At 41.0% G+C, this 14,550-nt stretch overlaps 1 protein-coding gene across 1 annotated transcript in view; it reads left to right on the forward strand.

The window, feature by feature from the left end:
* LOC143983065 (uncharacterized) overlaps nucleotides 1–14,550 on the forward strand; it is a 695,051-nt gene that overhangs the window by 60,680 nt on the left and 619,821 nt on the right. The window contains exons 19-22 of the mRNA XM_077482312.1: nucleotides 2,780–2,993; nucleotides 3,354–3,524; nucleotides 5,669–5,764; nucleotides 10,436–10,584. Coding sequence (XP_077338438.1) covers nucleotides 2,780–2,993; nucleotides 3,354–3,524; nucleotides 5,669–5,764; nucleotides 10,436–10,584 — 630 coding nt within the window. The remainder of the gene's footprint in view (nucleotides 1–2,779; nucleotides 2,994–3,353; nucleotides 3,525–5,668; nucleotides 5,765–10,435; nucleotides 10,585–14,550) is intronic.

The following is a 14,550-nucleotide window of genomic DNA, read 5'->3' on the forward strand; positions in this document are numbered from 1 at the left end:
GACATTTTATTGCATATATTACATATGACGATTGGCAAGTGTAATAACCTTTGATTTTAATATCATACCCCAAATGTGGATGGGATATATGCTTGCCTTTTTATCATGGAGTTACATTGTATACACAATAGACATGGGTATGACGCTGTATTACGGGATCCTAAAAAAGTTACTAATGGGCTAGGAGGGGTATATTTGTCAGATCTTACCAATCAATCCCTTTAGTTTGACCTTTTTCTATATAAGGATAAGGGGGAGCTTGGAATTCACTAATATTCAGATAATTCTCTCTTAATAAACCTCAATGTTTCTTAAGGATGTTATGGATATGAAGTGAATATGGATGATACTGTGACAAAAATGGAATGCTCCTATTATTTCTTTAGTGATGCCTATTATCTGCTAAATGTGTACTTTCCCTTTTAACTAATGAAACTCGATAACCTCTTATTACTTCACATTGTTGTGGATCACTAACAATTCTTTTAACCCTATACAGCTGGCTCCGAGGTAGAGACTTAAACAACCCATGGGGGTGAAAACTCTTATAGTGTAATATTTGATTACGATCAGTCCAACTTAGGTGCAGAGGGTTCCCCACTTAATGCAGAGGGTTTCCCACTTAATGCAGAGGGTTTCCCACTTAATGCAGAGGGTTTCCCACTTAATGCAGAGGGTTTCCCACTTAATGCAGAGGGTTTCCCACTTAATGCAGAGGGTTTCCCACTTAATGCAGAGGGTTTCCCACTTAGGTGCAGAAGATTTCCCACGTAGGTGCAAAGGGCTCCCACTACGTTGCTAGGGGTCCTTGCTGAGGATTTTCCACTATGTTACTATGTGTTCCCATTTGGTTGCTGAGAGCTCCTACTTGTTCTGCTCTTACTCCCATTTGTTGATTACTCAAAGACCAGTCCCGGGTATTTGGGTTTTTGTATTCTATTTGGAACCTGGATGGGAGAAGGGATGAGTGGGTTACTCCAACTAGAACTATTCACAATAGATGAGGACAACTCTCAATTGGCATTACCGGATTATCTGTAGAAGCAGACACACTTCTTTTGACCATACAGCCACATGTATGGAAGAATTAAGTCTTCTTGCTCTCACTAGCAGCAGACTTGATGCATTAAATTATCTTCAGGACGCTCTCTAGCATCCCCTTTACTGACACCCATCTACTGACACTTCTAGCTGATGGAGGCGGTCCTTACTCGACAGACCCCAAAGACACAGATCTGTACTCACAGTAGGCAGAATCAGATCCTTTCTGGTGTCTCCCTTCCAGTCAGCTCTGCAGGACCTCTGGGTTCAGCTTCTCTCTCTCTCTCTCGGCCCTTGGGTTGACCACCGAAGGCTGCATAGCCGCCTCTCCCTCCTGAGCTCTATTCCCTGGCTGAACTCACCCCAAGCACATGCACTCTGGCTTTTTGTACAGTATCCCACAATGCAATGCAGCACTTTCCTTCTGCCAATTACCAGGGCTGTAACAAACCTGTGAGCTCACTTGTCATATCCCCTCCCACTGTCCAATATGCCTCCCTATTGGACCAGTGGGAGACAGTCAGAAGCTGAGCTGCACGTGAGTACAAGGAGCAGACCTAATCAATAGATCCTACTCCCCTGTAGGCAGAGAGCACTCTAAGTTTTGCCTGACCATCTTTCTGGTAAGCAGAAAGATAAAAAAACAATACTCTCTTCTAGCACCTCCCTAGGAGGGTGCTAAATAAATATTTATTGAAATACAAAGAGAACAAATGAAAAATTCCCATGCAGGAGAAATGAGCACTAGACACAAGATTTTGTGCAAAAAAAACAGAAGAAAATGTGTCATAGAGTGTGAATTATGAACTAACAAAGACCCTTCGGCCAAGGCCAGGGGTCAAGGCTGACCTACATCTTTTTAAGGCATTACATTGATGTGCATTTTTTGGTTTGGTTCACACCTGGAACCAAAATACTTTTTTTTTTTTTTAAAGTCATGTTGCAGCACACTGTGTTTTTTTGCACCAAGCAGACACTAAAGCCCCATACACAATATCCACTTTTCTTCTGAGTTTTTACTTCAGATTTACCAAAACCATATAATATGAGGTCAAACCTTAGGAATTTCAATTTGTATGCAATCAGGCAAGCCCTTGCACTACATGGTTTTGGTAAATCTGAAGGAAAAACTCAGCAGAAAAACTGATAGTATGTATGGGGCTTTATACAACTTGATGCTATGAATTCAGCCTAGTAGATGGATTTCTGATTGTCATTGCATGTGCTGTGAAAGGGCCCTTATACAGTAGCTGCAAAATATCCCAGTGAACACCCAAGACTCCTAGCTAGCTCAGAGTGGTTGCATACTATTTACCATTAGTCATAGTAGGTTTGCGTCTATTGACGGCAGATCAACAGGAGCTGCTGTTTCTTATTTAGCCATTGACCACACATTTTTGCTCTCATCACTAAAATTATAGTTATCTCATATAAACAGTAAAAGCAGTGCATAGATGGATCTTACTTTGGGTGCCAAATTTTGGGAGCCTACAGGTGTCAGCCATTACAATAAACCTTGCATTTCAAACTGGGGAAACATTTAAAAACATTGTCCATTTTGTTAAGTGCTGTACAAACTGTTGGTGACTATATACGTTTCATATAATAATTGATCTGATAGAGCCTTGGTGGAAGCTACACAGTACTGACCACTGAGCTATTATTGATGTCATTGTGTGTTTGCTGATAAATTACACTGCTATGCCACTTATTTGTTTTACTGTATGTATATTTTTAGGGAAATGGAGTACGATCTGGAGAACTTGCTGCTTTCTGATGGGCACAGGATTCACAGCCTTGTTCAGCAGTCCTTTGTTGCTTGTGGGATCAGTGAGGCATCACCTGCATGGCAGGAATTTATAATGCACATTGATGCTATAATTCTACAAGGCCTAAAGAAACTAACTATATCCAGCTTGGCTGCACTGCTAAACACACTGCTGGACCATGAAGTAAGATTGCTTTTCTTTCATCCCTAAAGCTCATGTATTATAAATGTAACTTATCACATGATATGGCAGAGAAATGCACTGAAGTATATAACAGCAGATCATTTAAGTTAATATCCCATTGTATTTGCTTATTTCAAAATTGTGATGGCAACTGGTATATAGTTATATAGTACTATAGCACTATAGTGTAAATGTATTACATTTCACAGAATGTTAACAATCATCTTGCAGTCCAGTTTTATAATCCATTTTTAACACCAGTAATATATTATTCAGCTATTTTAATTGAAAAAACAAACAAAAATAAGGCTAGTTTTGTATGTAATGATCACATGGTGAAGTTTTGTGACCTCTTTACAGCACATTCCCATACTGAACATTGATGTTGAACTAATTAATGGAGAAGTTGCATTCAATCCACCTCTTGACCGGAGCACCTCTGATACAAGTGTATTGGAAGATATAGAAGAATGGCTCAAAATGTTTCTTCTTCGAGGATCACATATACAGGGACTTTCTTCAACTGTAGAGGTAACTATGAATTAGTCCTCAAACATTATCACTGTAATTTGTAAGCAATGTTTCAAACAATGACATTGCTTGTGAAACGTTGTAACTGTATTCAGCAACATTTGGTGAGGACAGTACAATTGTTTGCTACTTATGGCAAACTTTCAGATCATGCAGCCACAATTAGAAAGGTCACCTAATGACATGTGTCACGCGGATCAGTGAATGCATTTTGCTTCATGAATGATCAATGCCAGATTAGATAGCAATTGGATGGGGAAGACATTTGTATTGCATACATGGATTCATTGTCATTAAATTCTAAAACAATCTGCTTGTGGTGATATAGTAATTAGCCATGCATAGGTAGATTACCTTAACACCGTTGAATGTAGCCAAATTCATTTTACAGGCAGGTATGTGTATTCTTTATGCAGGCAACACGTAAAGTCAGATCTTTCCATAGAAGTCTTGTTTATAAAATGTATATGTTGTCACATTTAAATCTAGACAAATGCACACCAATTTTGTTCTTGCATTGTGCTGAGTGATGGGATTTATGATTAGTTTTCAGTAGAATACATTTTTGGTCCAGAAGGTTTGTAACAAAACACACAGAATGGTCAGTATGCACTGCTTTTTCTCAAATAGTCAAAGATCTTCGTGTCATTGATAGAAAGATTACGTGGAACCTAGCATTTTTGGTTCTACATGCCTAGATGTACACTGTCCCTGTAAGTTGTCAGAATGTTATCTGTGGCCACCACATCAACAAGGCAAACACACACATATTCGCATGACAGTTGAGAATTTTGAAAAATGTATGATTTAAGCTCCTGCAAGGCTAGGTAGGGTCATATATCTTTAAGATGCAAATAAAAACCTAAATGTTCTTGCTCAGGGCCCTAACGCCAAGGCTCGTGCTTTGTTCTCCCACTTAGCCACTTTGATGATGTGAAATATGATTTCACATTCTGTGACTGTAGTGAGGATTCTTCATTGGTACTCGTTTCACCTTCTACAGGGGGAAAATTAGCCTTGCAAAACATCAGGCAACAAACCTTTTTCAATACCTGGAGATTTGTTACTGATGGTAAAATGATATGTGGGTAAGGCCGCAGATCGCGGCGATATGCCGCGAGCTTCGGCTCGCATGCGTGGGCGTGACATCATCGTGGCTCCAGCGAATCACAGCGCCGGAGCCGCGAGACCCGGAAGTCGGTCCGGGATCCATGGCAGCGGTGAAGAGGAAGACGGAGGACCGCTTCGGGGGCTTCGTTCTCAGGTAAGTTATTCATAATGAGTTAGTATGCTATGCATACTAGCTCATTATGTCTTTGTCTTGCAGGATTTTATTTTTTTTTCAGGATTTTTTAAAAAGGGTTTACAATCACTTTAAAGTAATAATAAATACCAGGCTGTTGCAGATTTCCATCTATTTCTTGTGGTTAAACAATGTTTGTGACAAACAGACCCTAGATAACAGTAAAAACCGGACTAAGCTTTTTCTACTATTTCCAAAAGGAAAAAAAAAAAGTTTACATGGATTTACACTTTAAATGCACATGAAAGTGTGCACAGAAAATGCTGCATTTAGTACAATTGCAATCAAAGGCGCCGTGCATACAGTGTGTGCTTTGTTATTTATTGCCTGTTTTGTTGTCCTGTAAGCAATATTTTCCCTGCATATTGGCAAAATGTGCACCATAGAGATGAATGGGATAACAAGTAAAATGCACAGAAATTATCAGTACACCTTTTTCAAAGTTCCATAAAAAAAAATAGAAATAACCTTAACAAATTTCAAATTATGAAAACTGCAATTCCAGCATCAAATGTCTTATCTCCTGTAAGGCAGCATATCTCTGTTTAATCCCCATGTAATGGAACTTGAAATTAATTCTGTGATCTCTATGAAATTTGAATTTTATTTAAACAAAACTATTAAGTACTATCCGTGATACTTTTTTTTTTTTTTTATTTGCACTAACCGTTACAGTTTCAGGACGAGCTTTTGGGCTTACCCCCTTCTTCTAAGGCCCAAGCAGTACTCAACTCTGTTGTGGCATGTGCATTAATGTGGCTTCAATCACCTTAAGCAGAATTTTCTTTGGAAAGACCATTTTCAGCAGCTACAGTTTTAATCAGCTATTTGTATGTTACAGGGGGGCTATCAAGAGTATGTGTCAGAAGACAAAGAAGCATTACAACTCATAGGTCTCATTCTCCAGCAAGTTGAGAGCGGTATTCTGGAATGTCAGGTGAGAAATTTACAATATTATTGTCCCAAGCAAACTGCTGTATGCATATCTTCTTATTTACCACATGGTGGCAGTACTGCTCCATGAATCAAATCTTCAGCCTGACAAATGTTTTTATGTACCTTACTGTAGATGGATAGGTTATAGAGGTAAAGCTAATGATTTGTTCCTTAGACTAATAAAACAATCCTGACATTTATTGTTTTGTTTAGCATTTAGACGTCTATCGAATATCCTTCATTTCACTAGTCAAGGTTTCTGCAGCGTGATGTACTTTTCATTTAGCTTGCTGTGGCACCTATTAATAAACTCTCTCTGAAATATGACAAAGCCTCTCTTTGTTGCCTGAGAAGTAAGCCATCTTCTAACTCAGTTATGGTAAATGAGAAGAGTTATGTGGGCACTAGTTCTACAGACATGCGCGTCCCCAAGGAATTCCTTTAATTTGCGGGGATTTCCTCTCATTTCCTGTTTGGCTATGGGACAGGAAGTGAATTGAAATCTCCACTCCAGTAAATAATGCAGCTGTTTTAAAGTTTGTAAAGTAGACAATGAATTGAGAAAAATGGACCCTCGCGCTATTAAGTGCTCAAACGTGCAAAAATGACTAAATACGTGTCAAAAAATGGAAAAGTAAAAATTATAGCAATACAAAATCCACAGTGAAAGTGATACAAAAGTGCAAGTGTTGCTAAAAAATGCAACGGGACAAAATAGTTAACACCAACTATCACATAAGAATAAACAAAGTAAAAAGTCCTGCGCAAATGGTGCCACTCAAAAATAAATGTATAAAGAAATATAAATGTATAAAAAAATATAATATATAAAGTCAATAAATCAAGGTGTACACACCGATGTGTGAAAACAGTGAAAAATAGGAGAAAAGGCGGGACCAGCTGTTCAAAAATAGATAAATCCAGGCTCTCAGAACTCTCACCTCAAAGATGGAATAATCAGGCAAAGTAAAATAACCCCAGAAGATTCTCCTTAATATTTCTCTATGTAATAACCAAGGAATAATAGATGAAGCCTGTAGTATATCCTTCTGCCACTAGAGGGCCATTTCCAATACTTGAATACAACACTGCAGCTTGTAATTCCGTGGTATAGAGCTTGAAAAAAACACAGAGGAGAGGGGGAGAGGGAGAAAGAGAGGGGGACTCCAATAGTGTAGTAGTTGAATGAATGGACAAATTTATTAAAGCATAAAAAATGGACTCTCACATAAGCAAAAAAAGGGTAACACAGAGCAGATAAAAATGAAGACCTGGCGTTTTCAGCCAGTCTTACGCTGTTTCCGGTTGTCCTACGGCCACTCCCTACGCGTTACGTCACGTCATGTGACTTCTTCAATGGGGATCCCCATTGAAGAAGTCACATGACGTGACGTAACGCGTAGGGAGTGGCCGTAGGACAACCGGAAACAGCGTAAGACTGGCTGAAAACGCCAGGTCTTAATTTTTATCTGCTCTGTGTTACCCTTTTTTTTGCTTATGTGAGAGTCCATTTTTTATGCTTTAATAAATTTGTCCATTCATTCAACTACTACACTATTGGAGTCCCCCTCTCTTTCTCCCTCTCCCCCTCTCCTCTGTGTTTTTTTTCAAGCTCTATACCACGGAATTACAAGCTGCAGTGTTGTATTCAAGTATTGGAAATGGCCCTCTAGTGGCAGAAGGATATACTACAGGCTTCATCTATTATTCCTTGGTTATTACATAGAGAAATATTAAGGAGAATCTTCTGGGGTTATTTTACTTTGCCTGATTATTCCATCTTTGAGGTGAGAGTTCTGAGAGCCTGGATTTATCTATTTTTGAACAGCTGGTCCCGCCTTTTCTCCTATTTTTCACTGTTTTCACACATCGGTGTGTACACCTTGATTTATTGACTTTATATATTATATTTTTTTATACATTTATATTTCTTTATACATTTATTTTTGAGTGGCACCATTTGCGCAGGACTTTTTACTTTGTTTAGACAATGAATTGAGTTTATCTTGCTCTGAGTTCTCTGTAATGCAGTTACTGCAATAAGTCTGAATCTGTTTGGTAGCTGCGAGAAACATCTAGCTTATCAATCATTAATTGTGGTGACTGCATCGGTTTAATACTGTTCTTATGTAATTATATGTGTTGTATGATAATGTATAGGAGCATTAAGGCATGCTATAGATTATGTGATTTTGGTTGCAGGAAAAAAAATGTGCTGGATTCCCGCATCAACGCAGCCAGTGTTAATGGGGGAATCCCTCCCACAGAGCCGTTGTGTTCTCATGGCAGGGATGAAGGAAGGATGGGGAGCAGGGCTGTCTTTGTTATTGATTGGGTCCTGGGGAAACATTTTCTTGCCCCCCCCTCAAAATCAGTTTACTGCAGCAGATCACACAGCGATTGCAATTGGTTGCCAGAGGTTTCCTTACCGCTTACTGGCTGGTTGCTAAAGTTTCCAACACATAATTTCTGCTTGCTTATTGGTTGCTAGAGGTTACTGCATATTATTAGCACTCACTCATTGGTTGCTAGGGGTACAGCACATCATTACCACTCACTGATTGGTTGCTAGAGATTACAGCAGATTACTACTGTTCACAGATTGGTTTCTACAAGTTAATGCACATCATTAACACTCAGTGAGCAGTGGAGCAATTCCAAATAATTGAGCAAGTAAAGTGTCACATTAATACACATACTACAGGAAAGGTTCAGTGACTGCAAATATACTGCAGGAGAGCATCAGAGACTGTGGACATGTTACAGGAGACAACCAGAGACTGTGGACATATTACAAGTGACAATCAGACTGCAGACATGCTACAGGGGACAATCAGAGACTACGGACGTACTACAGGTGACAATCAGAGACTGCAAACATTATACACTAGACAATCAGTGACTGCAGACATTATACAGGAGACAATCGGAGACTGAGGACATACTACAGGTGGTAGTCAGAGACTGCAGACATTATACAGGAGACAGAAACTGCGAACATACTAAAGGTGACAATCAGAGACTGCGCATATGCTACAGGAAACAATCAGAGACTGTGGACATACTACAGGTGTCAATCAGAGACTGTGAACATACTACAGGTGTCAATCAGAGACTGCGGACATACTACAGGTGACAATCAGAGACTGCGGATACGCTACAGGAGACAATCAGAGACTGCGGACATTATACAGGAGACAATCAGAGACTGCAGACATTATGCAGGAGACAGAAACTGTGGACATACTACAGGTGACAATCAGAGACTGTGGATATGCTACAGGAAACAATCAGAGACTGCGGACATACTACAGGTGACAATCGGAGACTGCGGACATTATGCAGGAGACAGAAACTGTGGACATACTACAGGTGACAATCAGAGACTGTGGATATGCTACAGGAAACAATCAGAGACTGCGGACATACTACAGGTGACAATCGGAGACTGCGGACATTATGCAGGAGACAGAAACTGTGGACATACTACAGGTGACAATCAGAGACTGTGGATATGCTACAGGAAACAATCGGAGACTGTGGATGTTATACAGGAGACAATCAGAGACTGCAGACATGCTACAGGAAGCAATCGGAGACTGCGGACATGCTACAGGAGACAGACTGCTAAAATTATACAGGAGACAATCTGAGACTGCAGAAATTATACAGGATCAGACATACACAATTTTTTTTTTCCGTACGATGCCAGATCGTACGATTTTTGTTTAAACAGTACAGTTGTCGTTCAAAAATGCAATACAAATACAAACACATGACATCACTTCTGAATTTTTATTCTGTCGTACGAGAATTTTTGTGACTTTAGTAAACACTTCAGGTTTGATCTGAGATTAGCATGCAAAAACAATTAACGGATGGTCATTCATCCGATAATCTCATTGTGTGCACCAGGCATTATTTTCATATGATATGTACTTCTTGTTGTGTCTGTGAGGGGCAGGAAGTGTAAGGAAATCACACCAATGGGATCACAGATTAGCAGATAAACTTTACACAGGTTCTAAACCTTGCAACACTATATCCAAAGCTTAAAGAAAAAAACTGAAAAAAAAAACAAAAAAAAAAAACGGTCTGTAGTCACTTTTCTAAAACAACAAACATTTCTTCCCTAATCCAGGTGTCATCAGTGAAAGTGAGGCCCAATTTTTCATGTGGAAATTGGTTAGCAGTCCTTTTTCGATGTATTTCATACACATAATCACTCATATAAAATAAGGCCCGCAGGAAAAACTTCAATGTTGTCATTAATTATGCTTTGTTTTGACAAACCCTGCACTCGCGTATTCATTCCCGATCAATATCTCTATGCTATACTGTAGCATTTTAGTTTAATGGTCATTTTAAAACTGAAATGTGATGCCATAGACATGGCCTATTCTGCACATGAGAGATAAAATATATCTCACTCTGTAAAGCAGTACGAGTTGGCTTCCAAAGTATATTTTAATTGTGTTACTTAAGTACTGTAGCAGATCAATAAAGTTATAGAAAGAAATGTTCTCATCTTTTGGAACGGGAAAATGATTGCACAGAGAAGTGACAAAGCAACAGAAACACTTAGCTCATTGACAACTTTAGCCAAAACTCTGTTTTATCTTGCCAGGACACTTAATATCACCTCCAATGAGTAAAACTGTTTCTCTTATAGGCACTTCTACAGGGTTTCAGGAGCTATTCGTATTTATGGAAAAAAGATATTATTGTAGAATTCCAGAATTTCCTTTCTGGTAAGCAGACGGTTGGCTGTACATCCAAGAAAGATGTGACTGAAAATGAAGTAGTCCCTTTGATTACGAAGTAAGTGTGCTAATTCTCAATAATTCCATGCAATGTTCGCTAGGAACAAAAAATTAAAACATTAAAAGCATTTCATTCATTTTATGAATTTATTTTTTGCAAGACAACTTAACATTACTGACATCGACTGAAACATAAAAAATCTAATTAAATGGCACAAAGCGGAAATTCTATCTTTGTACAGTTGGTTGCAAAAAAGTCTCTTAGTGCAATATAGGTTTTTCTGTGATCAATCAAAAGATGAAATAGTAAGAACTAAAGTTATTATTCATCAGCATGAATCTCTCATTTTTTCAACAAATTATTTTACAACATAATAATTGGCTTTGTTATGGTTTAGTGAATTCAACAACTTAAACCAGCTTTAGCCTCTAATTCTTAATTAAAAATGCAAATCTTATGTATTGCACACTAAATGAATAAATATATATATTTTTTTTTATTAAACTTCAACATTTCATAAAATGTTACCTCTTTCTATGGCAGTTATCTTTAATGACAGTGATAGTGATAATATATGAGGTTTCCAAAAATATGTATACAATCATTATTGCTTACTAGGGCACTAGCAGTACTCAAAAGTTTTCTCAGTGTTCTTCCTTAAGTTGCTTTGCTGCCTCTTTTACACAGACCTTATCAAACAGTTGTTACATACATATGCCACTCTTGAGGGAACAAGCAGGGGGCAGAAAGAAGTAGTAAATCTATTATCCCCTAGGGACATTTTTACATTTAAGCTATGAGCCTAGCAATTCGACTTAGTATGGAATTCTCTTTTTTTTGTTCATATTCAGCTAGGGGGATGCAGCATTGGTCCAATGCTGCATCCATCCCCTGCCCCTTTTAATGCCGCGTACACACGACCGGGTTTCCTTCAGAATAAACTCTGACAGTCTTTCCAGCAGAGTTCCGCTGGAGTTCCGCTGAAACAGACTGGCCTACACTCGATCACACCAAAGTCTGTTAGTTTAGAACGCAGTGACGTCCAACGCGTACGCCGGGACTAGAAAAGGAAGTTCAATAGCCAGTAGCCAATAGCTGCCCTTGCATTGTTTTTGGTCCATCAGAATAGCATACAAATGGTTTTCCCAATAGGAATTGATTCCGCCAGAAAGATTTAAAACATTATCTATTTCTAGGTCCATCAGAATTTTTGAAAAAAAGTCAGATGAAACCCACACATGATCGGAATATCCGATGAAATGATTCCATCTGACCTTTTCTGCCGGAAAATCTGGTCGTTTGTACGCGGCATAACACTGAGAACCAAGCTTTCAAACACTGCAGATTGCTCAGTTCTCACTCTCTCTGTCAGTCACATATCCCTGCTCTACCCCCTCTAGCTCACCGGAGCGCTGGGCTGTGGAGAGGGTGGGAGCAGCCATCTCAGGCTCTCACTGGATTGCTGAGAGGCTAAGCCAAGTGCTAGTCCCGACCATATGGTCTCGATCCTTCCCAAGCCAGGGCCATCTCTGTGATGTCAGCTGACAGCGGGCCTCAGCCTGCTGTCTGCTGAAAACAGGTTACAGGAGTGCAGAACGAACTGCACTCCTGTTATCCACAGAAGAAGTACAGCCAAACAAGCTCTACTTCTCATTTAGCAACTTTTTTTTATTAATGATAATACCTAAATAATGTACATATGTATTTTGGAACATGCAGTGTTTTATTGATATTGTATTAAAAAAAATCTAGATATTTTTTAAGTAAAAATGTGCTTTCTATCTGTTTAACTGGTGATAAATTTAAAGTAGTTGGTGATGATTTTAAAGCCTAATTTATTTTTCTTACCTTAATGCAGTGCCATCTTAATAGCATCATGGGCCCCTAGGCAAAGTAATGCTATGGGGCCCCTACAAGCCTGCCCAATTCACGCCTACACACCTACTCCTAAGAATTAAAGTACAATATTTTCTACTTTCTGCTATGAAACATCAAATTAGAAAAATTTAAAACATGTCTTCATAAACATAGGCCAACATGTATTATGCTACTTGGTCTTTGGTATAAAAAATCCCCCGGAGAGCTGTACTCTCTCAACCCCCCTTGCACCTGAACACTTGCAGCCCCCTTTCACACTTGTACGTTTGCAGCCCCCTTTCACACTTGTATGTTTACAGCCCCCTTCACACCTGTACGTTCTCAGCCGCCTTCACACCTGTACACTCTCAGCCCCCCTTGCACCTGTACGCTCTCAGCCCCCCTCACACTTGTACATTCGCAGCCCCCCTTCCCACCTGTACTCTCTCAGCCCCCTCGTACATTTACACTCATAGCCCCCCTCACACTTGTACGTTTGCAGCCACTTCACTCCTGTATGCTCTCAGCCCCCTTCACACCTGTATGCTCTCAGCCCCCTTCACACCTGTATGCTCTCAGCCCCCTTCACACCTGTACGCTCTCAGCCCCCTTCACACCTGTACGCTCTCAGCCCCCTTCACACCTGTACGCTCTCAGCCCCCTTCACACCTGTACGCTCTTAGCCCCCTTCACACCTGTACGCTCAAAGCCCCCTTCACACCTGTACGCTCTCAGCCCCCTTCACACCTGTACGCTCTCAGCCCCCTCACACCTCTATGCTCTCTGCCCCGCTTCACACTTGTACATTCGCAGCCCCCCTCACACCCGTATGCTCTCAGCCCCCTTCACACCTGTACGCTCTCAGCCCCCTTCACACCTGTACGCTCTCAGCCCCCTTCACACCTGTACGCTCTCAGCCCCCTTCACACCTGTACGCTCTCAGCCCCCTCACACCTGTACACTCTCAGCCCCCTCACACCTGTACGCTCTCAGCCCCCTCACACCTGTACGCTCTCAGCCCCCTCACACCTCTATGCTCTCTGCCCCACTTCACACTTGTACATTCGCAGCCCCCTCACACCTGTATGCTCTCAATCCCCTCACACCTGTATGCTCTCAGCCCCCTTCACACCTGTATGCTCAAAGCCACTCTCACACCTGTACGCTTGCAGCCCTTTTCACACCTGTACGCTTGCAGCCATCTTTCATACCCGTACGCTCTCAGCCCCCCTAACACCTGTATGGTCTCATCAGCCGCCTTTCACACTTGTACATTCGCAGCTCCCCTCACAGCTGTACGCTCTCATCCTCTGTCACATGTGTATATATGACGCACACACAGACACACACACATGTACACAGATACAAACACACATACACACACACACACATGTACACAGGCAAACAAACACATGTACCCAGGCACAAACGCACACATACATGTACACAGGCACACACACCCACATGTACACAGATACACAGGCACATGTGCACACACACACACACACACACACACACACACACACACACACATACACACATACACACATGTACACAGGCACACACACAACCCCCTTACTTGTCGAACAGCCCTTACTTGTTAGGTAGTGTTCCTTGTCCCAGCTCTTGTGCAGCACACACAAAGCGTATATATGCAGGAATTTATGCTTGGGACCTAGGCTCCTTACTAGTGTATGGGCTCTGTACCCCCCTGACCAGATTGCCTGTGCCCAGTAAGCCTGACTCCCTTGCCCCACTGCTACTTCTTTTTGTCTGGCTCTGGCCCAGGGGTGGCCCAGGGGTGTAATGCATTTCTTGCATTAAGGTAAAATGTTTAGGTACTAATATCCACCTCCTCCACCCAAGCTTACCTGAGAGCTCATTCAATCCAGTGCTGTGCCCATCTGCAGCAACTCGCTCCCCTCATTTCCTGGTTTCACAGGCTTTGTTGAGGCAGTGGGAGCCAATGGCTGTCAATAAACACCAGTGGCAACAGAGAAGGTGGCTGGGCCAGAGTAGACAAGGAGGCTCGGGGGCAGCCCACACGAGTGCTCCCTTAGGAAGCCGCTACCTATGGAGGCACTCATCAGAGAGGAGAAGCCAGAAATGCCAGCAGAGAAACCGAGAAAGGGCCGATCAGTGTAATTCCATTGCACAGAGCGGGTA

This window comes from Lithobates pipiens, unplaced genomic scaffold, assembly GCF_037356315.1.
Source record: "Lithobates pipiens isolate NorthernLeopardFrog02 unplaced genomic scaffold, aLitPip1_a1.2 Scaffold_16, whole genome shotgun sequence".
Taxonomy (NCBI): Eukaryota; Metazoa; Chordata; class Amphibia; order Anura; family Ranidae; genus Lithobates; species Lithobates pipiens.